General features: G+C 36.6%; 7 protein-coding genes across 7 annotated transcripts; 4 read left to right on the forward strand and 3 right to left on the reverse strand.

Annotated features, from left to right (window-relative positions):
- Positions 1 to 871: 871 nt before the first annotated feature.
- Positions 872 to 2,521, forward strand: GVI51_A00583 (sugar porter family MFS transporter; the record flags this gene model as incomplete). Its single annotated transcript, XM_444803.1, has 1 exon — positions 872 to 2,521. One exon carries the CDS (start codon positions 872 to 874, stop codon positions 2,519 to 2,521), a length of 1,650 nt encoding a protein of 549 aa, XP_444803.1.
- Positions 2,522 to 3,682: 1,161 nt separating this feature from the next.
- On the forward strand, positions 3,683 to 7,471 carry VPS8 (CORVET complex membrane-binding subunit VPS8; the record flags this gene model as incomplete). The annotated part of the gene is made up of 1 exon (XM_444804.2): positions 3,683 to 7,471. One exon carries the CDS (start codon positions 3,683 to 3,685, stop codon positions 7,469 to 7,471), a length of 3,789 nt encoding a protein of 1,262 aa, XP_444804.2.
- Positions 7,472 to 7,529: 58 nt separating this feature from the next.
- Positions 7,530 to 11,018, reverse strand: TFC3 (transcription factor TFIIIC subunit TFC3; the record flags this gene model as incomplete). The annotated part of the gene is made up of 1 exon (XM_444805.1): positions 7,530 to 11,018. One exon carries the CDS (start codon positions 11,016 to 11,018, stop codon positions 7,530 to 7,532), a length of 3,489 nt encoding a protein of 1,162 aa, XP_444805.1.
- Positions 11,019 to 11,435: 417 nt separating this feature from the next.
- On the forward strand, positions 11,436 to 12,530 carry SFH1 (Sfh1p; the record flags this gene model as incomplete). Its single annotated transcript, XM_444806.1, has 1 exon — positions 11,436 to 12,530. One exon carries the CDS (start codon positions 11,436 to 11,438, stop codon positions 12,528 to 12,530), a length of 1,095 nt encoding a protein of 364 aa, XP_444806.1.
- A 125-nt stretch (positions 12,531 to 12,655) lies between these two features.
- TAD3 (Tad3p) lies at positions 12,656 to 13,645 on the reverse strand (the record flags this gene model as incomplete). The annotated part of the gene is made up of 1 exon (XM_444807.1): positions 12,656 to 13,645. The coding sequence occupies one exon, from the start codon at positions 13,643 to 13,645 to the stop codon at positions 12,656 to 12,658; it is 990 nt and encodes a 329-aa protein (XP_444807.1).
- Positions 13,646 to 13,945: 300 nt separating this feature from the next.
- Positions 13,946 to 16,501, forward strand: EST2 (telomerase reverse transcriptase; the record flags this gene model as incomplete). The annotated part of the gene is made up of 1 exon (XM_444808.1): positions 13,946 to 16,501. The coding sequence occupies one exon, from the start codon at positions 13,946 to 13,948 to the stop codon at positions 16,499 to 16,501; it is 2,556 nt and encodes an 851-aa protein (XP_444808.1).
- Positions 16,502 to 16,598: 97 nt separating this feature from the next.
- Positions 16,599 to 18,857, reverse strand: BUD6 (formin-mediated actin nucleation enhancer; the record flags this gene model as incomplete). Its single annotated transcript, XM_444809.1, has 1 exon — positions 16,599 to 18,857. One exon carries the CDS (start codon positions 18,855 to 18,857, stop codon positions 16,599 to 16,601), a length of 2,259 nt encoding a protein of 752 aa, XP_444809.1.
- Between the last annotated feature and the right edge of the window lie 185 nt (positions 18,858 to 19,042).

Below are 19,042 nucleotides of genomic sequence, written 5' to 3' on the forward strand. Positions count from 1 at the left end.
TGCCCGGTTCCAGATCTCCCTTGCGTTACTCAAATCTCTTGGCTTTTTTTATGGCGCAGAATCCATAGACAAGTGCGTACATGGAATATGAAGATACTTTGATCTCGAAATTAAATGACTTTGTGACTTCATTAGATGTGCCTAAAATCTACGGTGCGGAAAACCAGTGGCATTCGTCATTGGGTGGTGCAGTAGTAGATATAAGCTTTTTATTGCTGAACTTTTGCACATCTTTCATTGTAATATTTCGTGTGCTCTTTTTGAAGTCACTCCCCATTAAGCGCTATCCCTGAAGGACCAGTGCTGATTCCATAACAAAAATTAATGAGGGGAACAGGATGGGGTGATTATAGAAGTGTACAACCCCTCTATGAGCTGTAAAAATATAGTCTGACCGGTTTCGTTTTGATGCAACCAAAACGAAAGTAATCGTAGAGTAACAGCTGCTCTGAACTTTCTGTGATAAACTGTAAGACATCAAAACAACTCCTTCTTCCCCACTCACTTAAGGTGTTGAAACTACATAATTTCCCTTCTAAAAGCAGAAGAAGTATAGCCGTATCTTTGAGAAAATGTTGGTTCAACGCAACTAATCAACAAAAATAACATTGAAAATGACCAAAAGGACGGAACAGTGATGGAATTGACGTCCAAGAACAAAAAGTTAACAAAAAAAACATATAAAAACCAAACACTAATACCAACCATTTTCCACAATCACCTTCTTGTTCCTATTACATTCACATCTATTTGCCATCGTTTAAATAGGAACAACAACTTCATCAAAAAAATAATTCTTCAATACTTTACTTTCTGGATAGTATCATCGATAATAAGTTGATTAAAATACAATTGAATTTAAATTTAAACAATGTCTGAAGAATCACAATCTGCATTCTCAGCTTCCAACAGCAAAGTTGAGAGAGAGGAAGACTTCAAAGCTTACGCTGATGAGGATGGTCAACCCATGGTTGAGATTCCCAAAAAACCAGCTTCTGCTTATACCCTCATCTTTATCCTCTGCTTATTCATCGCTTTCGGGGGGTTCGTTTTCGGTTGGGATACTGGTACTATTTCCGGTTTTGTTGCTGAGGAAGACTTCATCAAAAGATTGGGTCAAAGACGTGCCAATAACACTTACTACCTATCCAAGGTCAGAACTGGTCTAATTGTTTCTATATTTAACATTGGTTGTGCTATTGGCGGTGTCGTCTTATCCAAGTTTGGAGATATGTATGGACGTAAGATCGGTTTAATTATTGTCATCGTTGTTTATATTGTCGGTATCGTGATTCAAATTGCTACTATTGACAAGTGGTACCAATACTTCATCGGTAGAATTGTTTCCGGTCTGGGTGTCGGTGGTATTGCGGTATTGTCTCCTATGTTGATTTCCGAAGTTTCTCCAAAACATATGAGAGGTACATTGGTCTCTTGCTACCAGTTAATGGTGACTTGCGGTATCTTCTTGGGTTATTGTACCAACTACGGTACAAAAAACTACCCCAACTCTGTACAATGGAGAGTTCCACTAGGTCTATGTTTTGCTTGGGCTCTATTCATGATAGGTGGTATGCTGTGTGTTCCAGAATCTCCACGGTACTTAGTTGAAGTCGGCAAATTTGAAGAAGCTAGAAGATCCATTGCCATCTCTAACAAACTTACACCAGAAGATCCGGCAGTCACTTTCGAGTTAGAAAATGTTCAAGCAGGTGTTGAAGCAGAAAGATTAGCTGGTTCTGCTTCCTGGGGTGAATTGTTCTCTACCAAGACGAAGGTCTTACAACGTTTGATTATGGGCATCATGCTTCAATGTTTGCAACAATTGACAGGTGACAACTACTTCTTCTACTATGGTACTACTGTTTTCAAGGCTGTTGGCTTGGAAGATTCTTTCCAAACTTCAATTGTTATTGGTATCGTTAACTTTGCATCCACATTCGTAGCTTTGTACGTTGTTGACCGCTTCGGTCGTCGTAAATGTCTCTTGTGGGGAGCCGCTAGCATGACTGCTTGTATGGTTGTCTTTGCATCAGTTGGTGTCACCAGATTATATCCAAACGGTATGGACCAACCATCCTCCAAGGGTGCTGGTAACTGTATGATTGTTTTCACCTGTTTCTACATTTTCTGTTTCGCAACAACTTGGGCACCAACTCCATGGGTCATCAACTCCGAAACATTCCCATTGAGGGTTAAAGCCAAGTGTATGGCAATATGTCAAGCCGCTAACTGGATCTGGGGTTTCTTAATTGCCTTCTTCACTCCGTTCATCACGGGTGCTATCAATTTCTACTATGGTTACGTCTTCATGGGCTGCCTATGTTTCTCCTACTTCTACGTTTTCTTTTTTATTCCAGAAACAAAAGGCTTAACATTGGAGGAAGTCAACACTATGTGGGAAGAAGGCGTCTTGCCATGGAAGTCTCCAGATTGGATTCCACCATCAAAGAGAGACGCCACCTATGATGCTGATGCCATGATGCACGATGATAAGCCATGGTACCGGAGAATGTGGTAAAAACCGTCACAAAGTTTAATTTGACATATTTTCACTTCCTTTACCACACCTTTCCAATAGGTGACTCTAACTGTTGATTCAATAAAACATATTCTTTTTCACTAATGATCTTCATGATAATCTTTTATAAATAGTTATTACTCCACAATTCAATTCTTTTGTAGCAAATTTGGACACTATATCAAATAGAACTAGACTTGTTAATTTTTTCTGGCCCTTCCATTTAAATAAGCTCAGTATGTTGTAAAGAGCAATTTTTACCGCACCAATACAACATGGAATTTTATTCTTTACTTTATAGCACCCTCATTTGAACAATTAAAAAGTGAATACCCTTTGTGTAAAATTGTGTAGAGGAGTTCACAATCTCAACTGCAACATGAATGTTTCACACAAAATGAACTCTAATTCCCCATTACTCAAACCTGTAGTAGGAACTACAAAATGTTCTAAAAGCTCCGGTTAATAAATTCAATCACATTGTACAACTGAGGTTAAGTGTTGACCTGTTAGATTTATTGCTAAGAGTCCTAATATCGCATTAAACCATGGCTACGTTTGAACTGGGAAGTATGATGTCATTTCAATAATGTGACATTTATCACACTTCAAAGAAAACCTCTCTAGGTCTATTAAATGAGTGACAAACAACACTTAACGCAAAACAAGCCCGAGTTAGATGTATATATTCTCAATAATACATATTAGAGGCTGCAACAAATATATGGTACTCAAATGATGCTAACAAAATTGCCCTCATTCTGCATTTCAAATCGATGTTACTACCTCTTAACAATCGTACAAAATCAAGTCAAAAAGTATTTTAAAAACATAATCTGCTTTTCGGAAATCATAAACATATGCGTTTTCATGTTGTATTTTGATCGTAAAATAATAGATTTATAAATACGCGAATTAATCATTTTATAAAATGATCACATGCTATTCTCCATGCTGAATGTTTATTAAAAATTGAATTTTAGGGCCGGTTTTCAAGGCTTTTGCATAATTTTTATGATATGTGTTATGGGTTTGTTAGGCTTATGATAAGGTTTCTGGATATAAATAAAAGATGCTATTTCCATTACCTATTGAAATTGATACCCTCTTTAGTAGACTATTTGAAAGCAAATGAAGACAAGACTCTGATCTAATTTTGATATGGATGAAGGAAAAACAGACGCCTCAGGTCTCGGAAAAATGCTGACAGGCTCATACATTGTGGATAAGGACAATGACTATTGTAAAGAATCTGTACTAAATGAAAGGGGGAAGAAATTGATTAAAAATGTTAGCAACTGTAGTGACAGTGAGGTTTATGCGTCAAGAATGTTAGAACAACTTCCATTGGATTATTTCACCAAATCAGAGATGGCCAGGTCACTAATAAAATGGTCTTCTTATTCACATATTTATTCATCTTTGACACCTTACGGCTATCCAACATGTTTTTTGCCTACTCGATCTCATCTTGTTATAGGCACATCGAAAGGAATGATACTAATCTTTGATTTTAGAGAGTTTCTACATGGTATTTTAATTCCTCAGTCTTCTACTTCCGATGCAGATAATGCATTAAGAGATGCTGTGAAAATATTAAAAATTTCTGAGGATGGCACACATGTGGCTGGTGCTTATGAGTCGGGCCATGTGTTTTTATGGGATATCAACATTACAGGATCTAATGGATCAGATGATAGTAAAATTGAACCAATCAGAGCAATCTTATACGTTGATGACTATATTAATATGACCGTTATTGGTTTGGACTTTTATGGTAACCGTCACACAGGTCTAATAGTAGGTGTTCAGGAGACAGGCACCATTACTTACCATTCTGGAAAACGCAACCACCTCTGGAAGCTAGTTTACACTAATGCTATCGTATTGAAAGTTCCTAGTAATGAGAGGCTATTATTATGCAATTGCAAGGCCTATGAAGATGTTGTTTTTTGCGGAATATTGACAAGTAAATACTTTGCAGTCATGAAATTGGGTGAAGTTCCTAAACTAATATATAACGAACCAATTAAGGCAACAAGTCAGCAATTAGGACTAAACTATTCCATGTCTTGGAATGCAAACATATCTAGAGTGGCCTATTCTGTCAATACAAATTTGTCATGTGTAGCACTTGAAGGAAATAACGCGTACGAACTTATGAAAGTCCATGATTATACAACCTCGGAAAGCATATCTTCTCTACAATGGTTATCTAGAGATTTGGTTGGAGTTTTGACAATATCTCATCAATTTCTGTTGCTTGACTCTAGCAATGGCTTCAAGGCGAACGCAATCGTTGACCTTTTAGAACAGGATATATTACGTCCCCCGTCGACTCATTTTCAGTGGTATGATTCCAAAGCATTTTTGTTCTCAACTTATAGTTTTAAAATAGGACATTTGATGACCTGGTCACAATTGGTACTTACATCAGTGCAGAAGGGTAATTATATAGAGTCGTTGCTGCTGTTGGAATACTTTTTAAATGAAGAGTCAAAACTGAATAACATTCTATTTTATGAGAATAAAGATACGCCAAAGAAGAAGGTACTATTTGAACCCTTCTATAACTTGGCAATGGCAGCCGTTGGATTTCTGATCAAGTCTGAAATCGCATCCAATTCAAAGTATGAAGAGTTGTTTACTTTAATTTTTCGTATTTGGGGTCAATTTACGAATGGTCGACAAAGCTCGATTGTCGCTAATGAGGATCTGATAGACAAAATTTCAGAGTTACTTCCGAATGAGAAGAAATCTTTATATTATGAAGCACTAGCACTAGCTGTTGTGTATGGAAAAGTAAAGAGACTACCGGCTGAAAGTTTCAAAGAGCTCATTCAGGATCAAGCAACAAAAAGGCATGTCATTCGTCTACAGGAGATTTTAACAAGTTTAGATGTTGCTAATCTCGATATTGATTTAGCTGTTAGAGTTTGCAATAAGGAAGGTCTAATTGATCTGTCCATTTACATTTGGAATATGATTTTCAATGATTACTTAACACCATTTATTGAATTCTTACAATCCATAGCAACTTCAAATGGAACTAAAACGACAGCTGCACAGAACTTGTCCATAGGTATAAATGATCCTAGAATGGTTTTCAAATACCTTGAGTGTATTTTTGGCAGCAAACAATATCCTCTTGGGAATCGGAATATACCTGTTAAATCGGCACAAATTGCATTTGAACAAATTTTAAGCGTCTTATTTAGTGGGACTTCGATACGATGGCCGTTATCATCTACAAATAATTTCCAATTGTATAAGATGGATGAAGAACCAGCTTTTCCGTATTTAACGCTTTTGCTAGATTATAACGTTGAATCCTGCCTTCAAATGCTTGATCACCTATTTGAATCCGATATTTTAAATGTGGACGAGTCAGACTTAGATGGTGACAGTGTATTTAGCAGACAATACATCACAGAAATTCTAATGGATTATATGTTGAACAATAAGAATAATGGAAATGGCGTTGCGGTAGGAACTTTTATAGCAAGGAACTGTCCAAAATATCCTCAATTTATTCATGTGTCCAACAAATACTATGATAGTATCATAGATGTTATTTGTAACAATAAAATTGAATCTCTAAAGAAGCGATCAGAAACTGCTTTAGAGGCTATCATCAGTAAATACACTCCCAAAGATGAAAATCAGTTTGTTGAAATGATTAAAAAAAATATGTTTCTGAAGGCTTTAGTGATGTTTTATAGAATTTCAAATAAGTTTTCTGATATGATTGAGATTATTGTTGGTGATGAATCAGCTTCTGCTTTTACTTCACAAGAAACTTCCGACATTCTAAACTTTGTTTTAAGAAATGTCAAAGAAAGTATTGATAAACTAAAAATCAAAGATGCTATTGCTTGCCATTTTAATCAAATTATCCAAAATGTTGACCTTGATGAATTCATTACTATTTGCCAAAATTTTGATCCAGCATTGCATGATTCAATACTTCTTAATGAAGATGAAGATCTCAAGTATAGATATATTAACATTCTGTTTGATGATACGAAGCTTCTTCCAGAAGAAAGACCTGCATTATTGGGTTGGTATCTGCATGAGTCTGTAAAACGTGGAGATGAAAAGAAGTTGATAGATCTTCTAAACAAAATTACACGCCCTCCAAAAGATGTGAATAACCTGATAGAGTATTTAATACATTCGACATTCTTTGAATCAGCTTCTATATTGTACTCCCTACTTGGTGATAAATTCCAGCAGTTAAGGACATTGCTATCCGCTGTTGAATGTTTGAATAAGAACAATATTAATCAAGAACTCATCAAGCCGCATATCTTTAAAGCCGTTTCTATAGCAAATTCGGCGGTTGTTGATGAAAAGAAATACTGGTGTGCAATATTGGAATGTCTGATACGTCTTTTTATTTCTGACAATATATCAACAGTGAATGGAGGGTTTCAATTATATAGCATGATGGTAAATGTTTTTGTAAGCATATCGGAAAAGGGATATGATATAGATAACGAGGATACAAAAAGGTTCAGTAAGATCTTTGAGAATGCACTGGAAAACCAAGAACTTTTACTAGTGAAAAGCAATAGATTCCGGGATGGCTTTGTTGAGATTTTTAACCAATATAACCTAAGTGAGAATGTATTAAAGCTAGTGTTGGCAGTGGTGATGAACTACTCCTCTGAAAGTGATATTTTGTATTTGCTGAGTCAACGAAGAGGCTGGTCAATCGGATCCGATGTCTGTGAGATATGTGGGAAAAAGTTGTGGGGTATTGGATTAGCCAAAAAGGACTTTGAGACCTGGAAAATAAGATTTGAGAATGAAAGTGACTTCTACAAACTAAGTTTAAATCATGATGTTGTTGTATTTAAGTGTAGGCATGCTTTCCATGACAAATGTCTAGGTAATTTGGGTCAGAATGGTGAGTATCATTGCCTATTTTGCAGGTACAAGGTATAAATTACAATTAGACATATGTATACTTTTTTGCGATCATTAGAAATAGAAAATAATATATTCATACTTTAAGTAAGTTGTACCAACGACTTTGTACAGTGAAGCCATCATTATCATCCTTGACAATTAAATTCTTGTTGATTAGCCATTGGCAAATAACTTCAATTTCCTCAACGCCAATTAGACTTTCGCAATCGCTTGCAATGGTAGTGCTCTGTACACCTGGTTTGAAAAGAATATCTGTTAACACTATTGTTAGTAGCGACTTCCAAATATCCGATCTAAGAGAGCCTTCAGAATCAATCCATAGCTTGGAAAATGGTTTTCCCAATGGGACTGGAATTTGCTTTACATCAAAGTTTATACCCGTACTTCCATTACCATTGTAAAGAACAAGCGGCGGCGTCAACGTCTTAATTTCAAATGACCTTGTTGTATATTTTAATGGTCTTACATGTCTTTCTAAGGGCATTATACTGATGCAAGCATCACCTGTGTCGATCAAATCTATAAATATCCAAGAACAAACATCTTCAAACTCTTCATTAATTACTATACCGTACGAAGAATTCAGCATTTGAGCTATTTTTTCCGACAAATTCGCTGCTTTCTTGAACGCCGAAAAGTCTCCCTTTGTTTGTAAAAGTTCAAATATTCTTTCTGTAGGTTTCAGTTTTGAGCTATGGAGATACAACTGCTTTTGCTTTGCCATATCCATGATAATGGCATCTAATTCATCTCTAGGCACATCCTTCAAGATATCGATTTCGTTCTTATTCATCTCTTTCGACTCTACTAATATTGATCTTACTATTGTGCGAATCTGATCTTGCCTGCGAGCCTTTTGTTCCACATCTGGCAAGCATTCATGAGATAGTGTTGGTGTGTGTTTTAAAGAAGCAATTTCTCTTTGGATCATGGAGGACATAGCAATGGAGCTGTGAGTACTGACCGTCTTGTTATCACCTTTTTTAAGGAACGTCAGCTGTTTTAGATTTTCTTGATAATTATACAATAGTTTTACTCTTTCAGAGTCAACCTCTTTTTCTTTATCCTCCCACAATCGTAGCAAAATCGAGAGTTCTAAGTTTTCAGTTTGTTCCAGTGTTACAAGCTCCTCACTTATTCCCTGAAGTAATATTTTACGCCATTTACTTAGTAAGGCTTTCCAACCATGTTGTCCCATCTTGATGCGGCGAGCTGTCCATTGTCTTTTTAAATTGTCTATAGAATTGTAGGGAAATAAAGTCGTAATTTGGCTCCAAACAACCTCATTCTTTATAGATTTAGAAATCACAACCAGCTTTATTAGCTTGGCTATACCAAGCTTTGTAGAAATATTGAAATCTCTTGAAGCTTTTTCGAGTTGTTTATCCTCTACAATAGGTGTAATGTTACCGTTATGTTTTTTTGTCCTATCAATCCGTTCCTTTCGAGATCTCTTCCTTTCTTCAAATAATTTAACAGATGAAGAGTTAGTGTTTCTGACTTCACTGTTATTATTCTTCCTACCATTTTGGTACTTTCTAATCCTCTCTGTAGCTTTCATCTTTCTATTAAATCTGTCCTTTGCATTTTGATCGTAAAAGTAAATATCTGTATCATGTAGGATATCCTTGAAAAAATTCTTCTTGTTGTCTTTTGTATCAGTCAGTAAATCTGATATCTTTGCCATTGGTACATCTGGAAAATGTATTACTTTTTTCTGTGTATCAGGATCTGTGTAAAGTGTTAGCTTTGAATTACCAATCATTAAATCTACATCACCTTTTAGTGTCTTTTTATCGATCACGGTACTGGAGGACATATAATTAGTAACATCTTCGAAAAACTGCTCCCGAAGGAGAGATACGCCTCCACTTTTTTCTAGAACTTTCATGATAGCCTTCTGTCTACTCAATGATCTAAGTGAACTTGCTGAAAACCCATCAATATTTAACAGAGGTAGTTTAGTGCCTTCAACGTCCTTTTCTACCAAATTATCGGATATATTTCTACTCCTTTTCTCCTGTACTGATTTCGATTTGCGCTCTCCTTCAGATACAGTGATCTTTCGTTTTTTTGAGCCGCTAGGAATTTCAGGGCGTTCGATATCAAGCTCTCCGTTCCAGAAAAATATACGCTTGCCACTATTGTCTAATGTGGTTCTTAGTGTCACATTCAAAGGTGAGAATAGCTTTTTCGACAATTGGTAAATGTTCTGGTTCTGTTTCTTCAAATCTGAGGGCCAATTATAATTTTTGACTTCAGCATTGCCTACCGTTGTGTCAGTTAACTTTTCGAAATTTTCTTTTGTGAAGAAACGATAAAACTTCTTTTTACCCTCGAAATCATAAAGTCTAGTTAACTGATATTTATTATTTTTCTTAAAATTAGCGCCTTTTGCTTTGCTATTTTTCGACACCATATAATAATCACTTATTTTACCAAACGGCCTCTTGTAATCTCTGCCAGTCAGTGAATTTATAATATCCATCGTTGGCAATCCTTTAACCCCGGTCTTCTCTACCATTGCATATGTTTGATTCTGAATTGGATAGAATCTATTCATATATATGTTGTTATTTCCATTAGTGGTTGAAGTGGTGTTAGATGGTTCTTGCAAAACCAATTCTTGGCCTTGTAAAACATCAGTAGTACTCGTACTATTCAGACGTTCAATTGCCTCGTCATCGTCATTTTCTGCTTCATCTTCATCATTTGACATTTCACCCATATCTGAATCTGAGAATTCATTGGCGTCCTGACTAGGTTTATAATCTTTCAAAAATTTGACACACCTTATTTTGACGTCTGGATTCACTGGAGATACTACGATTACCTTTCTCAAATATCCATTCTCATCTAACCAAGCAATTGCGCTTATGAAAGCTCTTGACAATCGCTTTGTCTTATCAAATTGTAATTGTCTTTTGAGATCACTCACTTGGCGTATGCAATTTTTCGAGTTTTTAACGACGTCTACGATCTCAGCCAAATGATCTCTCATACTTATGTATACCTCCTCATTCTCCTCTTCATTTATATCTGTGATGAATTTGCGAAGTCTTAAGTTCTTCACCACATGACCGTTATGAATAACCTGAACACTTTTGATTAAATTGTCGAGCTTCTTAAGTCTTCCTGTAATACTACGTGGATCCTGTTTCGTTATCTGCGCTAGTTCCATGGTATTAATACCTTGTCCTCTGGCGTGTGCAATCTCAACCAACAATTGGAAGGCTGAATTTCCGATAGAGGAGTCCTTTTTAGAGTAACCGCCAGTAAGCACTTGCCACAACTTCTCTTCACTAATGCTCACCACGCATGCTGAGTCTATCTCAGTGACCGACTTGGTTACACTGTTGCCCTCACCATCCATGACCAGCACTTCTGGGTCCGAAAACAGAGACTGTAGGATATAGCGCTGCATCGGCTCATCATCATCCAATGCTGTAACACCCATAACTGTCTCGGCAATATTCCACAGCTGCGCTAATGAAACCGCGCCTTTCTCATACGCTATCTCCTCACACAATTGCGAGACTAGCTCGTCAGGATACAACACCATTCTTCCTAAGTTTGTCAAACACTCTACGGGGAACGCAATTAAAACGCGTGCGTCCAAAACCAAAGCACAATGGATAAAAAGGACTAACAAATATAATACAACTCTGCCTTAGACAGTACCACAGCTCCCCAGTTCCTTATAACTATAACTGGTGCAAATTTATACACCTCTTGGCGTCCAAAAATAACCTATTTGAGTGGCCATCTTTGACTATTCCTGATATTGAGTGAGTCCCAGGTCGATTTACCCACTCAAAATAACATCATATCACCTAATACGTACTTGTTTGCTACGCCAGCCTTAAAAAGAAGTTTTGGCGTCAAAACATGCAGTTTATAGCGATGAGTAGTGGTGAGGTCGAGTGAGCGCTAGACATTTGCAGGGTTGATACAGGGGCATACAGGTTTTAGTGTGAGGATGGTTAAGGCTGTGGAAAGACGGCTTGTACCGCAGGGTGTGGTTACTAATTTCTACAACAGAGTGAAGGAGGATGGGACGATAGTACAGTCGTTGCAGCGTGGTGGTGGTTCGCGGAGGTCGCGGGCGGTCAATTACTCTGAGGTTGATGCTTTTGAGGATTTTGAGGAGAGCGATGATGAAAGGCAAGGGAGTAATAACCGAAGTGCGAGCACCGAGGCAGTTGTGGATGATAAATTGCCTGAGAATGTGGTTCTACCGGACCTGGAGGATATTATCACGGGTGAAAGCGATCCATCTTTGAATGTACTGAAGTTTAGGAAAGTTCGAGATACTTTCTTCGGTGGTAGGATTGCTATCAGGTATAAATTAGAACTCGATCAGAATGAGGTGCGATCATCTTCACTAGCTGTGCCAATAATTGTGCCAATAACGCTAAAACTAGAAGACACTGCTGATGGAATTTCCATTACCGACTCTTTACTATGGAACATAAATGACACTTCGGTAACGCCAGAGCAATTTTCCCTGGTTTATTGCCGTGATTTAGGGATTTTGGGGAATAACTACATACAACAACAGATTGCAACACTGATAAGGGATCAAATTGAGAATTACAGAACTTTAAGCGGGCATTTGTTGCAAGCCAACGAAAATATGCGATCGTATCCAGACTTTCACGTTCATTTAAACATCGCATGTAACTTAAACAGTAGGTATTACGAGGACAATTTCCAGTGGAACATCAATGATGAATCTTTGACACCCGAGAAGTTTGCTACCATTGTGGTGAAGGATCTTGGTCTAACGAGGGATTTCTTGCCATCCATATCTCAGGTTCTTCACGAACAATTGTTACAAATAAAGAAAGAATGGATTAAAGGTGAGTTCAATCATGAGCTGATACATCCAGATGAGAATAATAGAATGGTGAGAATTGAAGCCAACCAAGGTGAACTGGACAGAGCGTGGTCACCAAGAGTTGAAGTATTATCAATGGATGAGATTCAAAAGAGGGAAGTAGAGAGAGAAAGACAATTAAGAAGAATGAAGAGAGATTCTGATAGACTAGGAAGAAGAGGTCGCCGAAAGTGATCGTAAGAATTGTATTATATATTTTTGCAAATATCGTTAATATTTATCACCAAAATATAAAAAGTAAACTGCATATATGGCATGATAATGACAAAGGTCACAAAACTACCAATGTTTAAATAAATTTATACACAAATATTTTTATTTATAGTTGGTACTTTATATTCATCACCAATCCATTTGTATACTTCATACTTTGAGTTTAATTTCTTGTTGGCATGCATACAATAACTATTACCACTGTTTGCCATCAAGGCACCAGTCCTTGCCATCTGTTCTATAAATATACACCGTTTAATTCTAGAGTGAATTAGTGCCATTGAACACATAGAACATGGTTCATGTGTGGTATAAACATCAAAATCCAAGCATAAATAATTTTGCGGCACATTGTTACAGTCTTCTAACGACCTCCGCTTCTTTTCAGTATTTGCAACCTTGTTTATACCAACCATAATACTATGGTCAATTTTTAAAGAGAGGTGTTCTTCTTCACTATGCGATCTCTGATCTACTGCTATAATAAAGTCACCCTTGAATTTGGGATCAACAAAAACTGAAACTATGGGCAAAGATCCGGATTCCTTACCTATTCTTTTAGATTCCTCTTGAATGATTTTGAGGTAGAAGTTTATTTCATCCATCTTGAACTCTGAATCATTTAAAATTTGATCATTGGGATTACCATTCCAAACCAAAGGCCAATACTTCTCTGACCATTCCTTCACTAAATCTTTATCATATGGACCCCTCTTGGGTACCTTATTGCTCGAGTTAAGATTCTCATAATCAAATTTAATTAATTCCCTTACTTCGTCAATATTATCGTACATTAGTGTGGAGCATATAATGCATCGCAGGAGACTATTACCTTCTTCATTTATGACTTTCCGAATTCTCTTACAATGTGCTAAAGGTATCGGGTCCTGATCCCTAGTGTTTAGCTTTACCAATTCTATGAAGGACTTTGACAATTGTGGCTGGATATCTATTGTCCACACGTTGCATAGTTCAGGAACATTACTGATATCGAGAGGTTGGATTTGCAAAAGACGATCTTCCACTATACAGCGCTTGAAATCAATCTTAATTTTATTGTCTACCTTCTTCACCATGTTCTAGTTAAGCAATTGCATGAATCATAAAAGATATAGCTCTAATGTAGTAGCTTCCATATTATTAGTTCCTATTTTGCTTGCGATGAGCTGTGCACTTTTTCAATAAATTTTCACTTTTTAGCGATGTCCTGATCAAAATCGGTGTGATTGAGCTGATTAATGACTCGAAAGTATTACAACAACCAAGAGAAAATAATATACATCTACCAAAAAAACAACCATAGAATAATTTCTTACACATCCTTGATAAATTAACGACTAATATTCCATTTTACTATGCTAACAGATAATAAATGAATGAAAGTGCTTCGAGAAGTAGTTACAACCAATGAAAACTCCCTAAGGCAACTTGGCGTACTCTTAGATTCTACTTTTGTGATTGAGAATGAAGTACAGATCGATATTGATAAAGATTTCTTTGATAGTTCTGCTGGTCACAGAAAGTTAATTGACCAATGCATTGTGTTTCTGCTGCAAAAGAGACTTTTGAATAATGTTTTAGTAGCAGGGTATAAATTGGCTAAGAATAATACCGTCAGATCTATATTACATTGTGAGAACAGCAACTCTGCAGTGAAGACTTTGAAATCTTCTAGCTGGGAGTTACTTCATACTAATATTGGAAGCCCAAAGTTCGTTAATCTAATACTAAATCATTCAATATTTACTTTTAACGGCGAGTTTACACAGCAAGTAGCTGGCAACTCATTAAATAAGCCACACTTACCACCTTCCTGGATAATAGACAATGACTATGAGCAAGAAACTGATATCAATTGCTTTTCAATAAATAATCGGCCCTACCTATATCACAATACAAGAGGATTTTGCATAAAATCTATCATACTTGACAGGGATATGTTAAATGAGACATTGGATATACAAGTAAAATATTTAATGAGAGAAATATTTGAAAATGATATTAAGCTAAATAAAAAAGCGCTGAGGACTACAGTCATAGAAACTGTTCTGAAGCAAGTGTTAGAAAACCAGCAGAGAATCCCAATTATTCCAATACTGGATAAAATTTGCCCAAAAACCTATTCCAACTATCACCTAGATCGAGCTACTCCTGTTAAGTGTGTTAACAAGTTCATAGTTGTCATTTTAGAAAAATTGAAAATTCTACAATTAATTGGATCTAGAAAGAATAGCTTTGTATTGTTTTCTAAAATCTCCCAACTACTAAAATTGCCACTAAACGGTAAAATAAATGTCAAAGAATTTTTTACAAAACTGAATGTCAATGCAGTTCGTAGATATCTCAGTATTGACCCAATTGGACAGCAAAAGCAAAGCATGAGATTATACCTGACCTGCGTTGTGAATTACCTGCTCTCTAAATTAATCCCTTCTTTATTAAAGTCTTTTTTTTATTGCACTGAGGTATCATCTTACAGTAAGATACTATATTTTAGAAATGATGAATGGAATTCTATTTCCACACCTTTTTTGAAAGAATATCTTGATAAGTATCTGGTCCAAAACACTCACTGTAATAGTCATTTTAGCTATATGGAATCTCAATTCAATCACTGCAATTTTCGCCTGATTCCGAAGAAAGGTAATAATGAATTCAGAGTGATTGGAATTCCATATAAAGGAAATAATGCAGAGGAATTATTACAGTACAAACAAAATCATACAAAGGTTATAGTGCCCACAAAGTTAATACTGGATTATCTACGCAAATCTCGTCAAACAACCCAAAAACTGCTATTTTCAGCTATGCAAATATCTGATCACATCTGTCAATACAAATGCCACTTACACTCCAAATATGGTTATATTCCGAAATTATTCTATTTAAAATTTGATATCCATAATTGTTATGACTCAATCCCAATAGCAAAAGCCAAAAGTGTTCTCAATAGCTTAATTAATAACTGCGGCTATGAAGAATTCTATGTACGCTCCGTTACCATTTTAAATACAAAAAACAATGAAGTTCGATATGATACAATAGTAAATGGTCATATAAACATAAGAGACTTTGAAATAATGGTTGATAACTCTACAACAACATTCTTGACAAAGGAGGACATTATGGATTTGATCGAGTTTGAAATGGAAATGACAAGTATACGATTATTTGATAAATGCTATCTCAGAAAGGACGGATTATTTCAAGGGTTGAGCCTATCTGCTACAATTGTTGATATATTGTATGATGATATGCTTGAAAAGAATAGAGTATTCAAGGATATCTTAAATAATGATGGGTTGGTTCTGCGTCATGCAGACGATTTTCTCCTTATTTCACCTTCAAAAGAAATTATTAGTTATGCAAGATTAAAAATAAATGAGGGATTTACTGAATATAATGCCCAAGTGAATCATCGGAAAATTGTATTCAGCGAATCTGACAATATTGCCAATACAGCTATACCATTTTGCGGTGTTGAAATTATTCCCAGAACTTTGGAGGTAATAAAACGATTTTCTGCTATGAACGAGACTGATATAAGCGATCATGAAGGTAACATTTATTCCAAATGTGCAGTTCTTTTTAAAATGAGATTGAATTATGGTACAATGAATGCAAACTTAAACAGCATCAGCACGATGTTAAAACAGGTAGAAAATGCAACAATAAATATTGTGAGGATAATTCTGAACTCAAACCATATTGCAACTTCAGTAAGTAGTTTTTCATCTTTCGTCAATGAGTTGTACAATATTTGTCTTCTGTCAAGTCGAAATTTGAATTTACTAAATCATAGGGACCTCCAAAGATTTCTTACTAGCATTAAGAAAACCATACTTACTGTTTTGCTAAAGAATCTCAAGAGAAAGTATTCTATATATAACGGAATATCTAGAAATATGAACTCGAAGCGAACGTCGAAATAAAAAGTTTTTAGTTCATGAACTAAGTAATGCATATATTATATTAACCAAAGGTAAAGGAAATATATATTAAATACCAAAATCCTCTGTGATACTATCTTTACAACAATTGTCCTCCACCAAAATTGGCTCGCAGATTTTCTTCGTCCTTTTCTCTTCTTCTTCTCTCTACCTCTTCTACACCTCCTGATTTCTTCAAGTTTGAATTCTCAACAAAGTTGCCTAACTCGTCTCTGAATTCATCCTCATCTCTATAACCTCTTTCACGTTCCCAGATTTTTTCTGCTCTCTCTAAAGCTTCCACTCTGCTTTCATGATCGGGATTTAACTGCTGAACAGCCATTAACATCTCTTCCCTCACTTGGTTAAAGGTTCCAGGCTTTAACAGCGGTAGTACTGGATTTCTTCTGGGTTTAGCTGGGGTTTTCTCCTGTTCCTTGCAACATTGATCAATCAAATCGAATGTTTCGACAGCCTTTTTCAAGTCTTCTTTCAAATCCACGATGAGATCTTCTTGTAATGTCAAAAATTGTTGTTCTTCACAAACCTTATCCAGCTCTGTTTCCCAAATCTTCTTCCAATGAGGCTTTTCAGTATCGATAAATGATTTCATCCTTTGTAGATCATGCTCAGCATCGTTCAATTCTTTTTGAACCAGTTCTAATTTTCTTTTTGACGGTTGTGCACCCCTCTCAGCAACATCCTTTCTGATAATTTCAATAAGGTCTTGCAAATCGTCAACTTTACTTAATAATTTATCTGATACATCTCCCAGTTCAGTTTGTGACTGCTCAATATATTGGCGGTTAGAGGAGTTATTCGTTGCCAGATTTACGGATTTGAAAGCATCAACCTTCTCCAGAATGAATTTTATAGTTTTCTCTAAGGCTTTCTTATTATCGATATAAACTTGTCTTACAATAGCAATTTCATGCTGTACCTCTTTGAGAGTATTGCTGTATTCTTTGTTTGTCGCCACATTTTCTTTCTCAGATGATGATGCTTGAACTGGTGCGGAATTAATTTGAAGACTTGAAATTCTATCAAGCATGACCTGCTGGTTCTTCTGAAGCTCATCTTTGAGCAAATCTATTAGATCTGATCCAGCACTTGATGGGGGGGCTTGTGTAGGACGCGAATGCAGTTCAACTAATGATCCTTCCTTGACTTCTTTTAGCCCATGTTCATCCAATTCATATGATATGTTGTGAACGGGGTCGTTAATATATATGTCCGGAAAAGAATCTCCACCTGGAGAGTAAGCAAACATTTCGACAAAAAGTAATCTTAATCCTGTCATTGTTATTGGGAAAGTGGCTTCACATTTCTTGACTCTGTTATCAAGTTTCAAGAAAAGAACGCCTTTAGCTTCTGCCTTATCAGTTGCTTCAACCTGTTTCATAGCTTCAACTTTATCTATGTCAGATATTTGAACAGCTTCGGGATTGATTTCATCTTCATGCTTGTCCTCAAGTTCATTCTGCAATCTCTCGGTCAACTTGTTTCCAGTACTCGACAACCTCTTGGAACCTTGTGAAATAATCCTCTCTGAAGACAAGTCATTGTCTAGACTTTGAGGAAGACCATTTGAAGCAAGAGCTGCGGCATTAGCGGCCTCTGTAGCTGAATGGTTTGTCAACTTAGCCATGTGGTATGCAGAGTACCTCTTTGAAGCCTTACGTTGCAGGTTATTACCCTTTTTCAGCTGTGCAAGCGCATCTCCTTCTTCCGGTTGAGAATCCTCCACAGCGGTCACCGAAGTTAATCCCGCGCTTGTGGTTGTAGATTCTGTGTCAGCATCAACAAATTGCTGATCAACAGTCGCACTGTTTCTCTGCGATTGCACATTGGAAACTATGCTATTAACTCTGCTGCCTGCCGTACTCACACCACCACGTTCACTTTCCAAAGATATAGAGCTCGTTATTGAATGCTGCTTCCTATGTTGAGGAGATGTCATCATCATTTTCTGTTCCTGCTTCATGGTTTTCAGGAGTGCCTGCTTTACTTTCAACTTATCAAGCAAAGTAACTATGATCTCCCTGATCTGAGGCAAGTACTTGTTAAGTGACTCGTCAGAGGGCGGCTCCCTTAGCGCCACTTCCAGTACTTTGCGCAACGCCAAGGGTACGTCCCCTAGATCGCTGATATCCACCTTCGCATGGGTGAAAAACTTGGATACAATCTTGAAATCATTGCCCAAATGCACATAGGCATCAGATACCGCTCTAGGACCCACAGACCCACGAGACCACTGTGTTAACGTCTGCAAGAGCAACTTGGTAGACATCAATAGCTTGGTCACCGTGGTCTCTATGCTGGAATGGGTCTTGCCCAGCGGAAGTTTTTCCTCAGACATTTACTCTCTTCAATTGCCACAGGGTTAACCAACTAGTGATTTTGTCCTATGTACAAGGTTCACCTGCCTCTACTTGCCTTCTTAATATTTTATTTTGATCCGAAAAGCTTTAAGTTCTTCCAAGTTCTTGAAATTTGAATTTAAAAACGCGATGAGCTTAGAACAATAGTGAATGCAAGTTAATG

Source organism: Nakaseomyces glabratus, chromosome A (assembly GCF_010111755.1).
Source record: "Nakaseomyces glabratus chromosome A, complete sequence".
Lineage (NCBI taxonomy): Eukaryota > Fungi > Ascomycota > Saccharomycetes > Saccharomycetales > Saccharomycetaceae > Nakaseomyces > Nakaseomyces glabratus.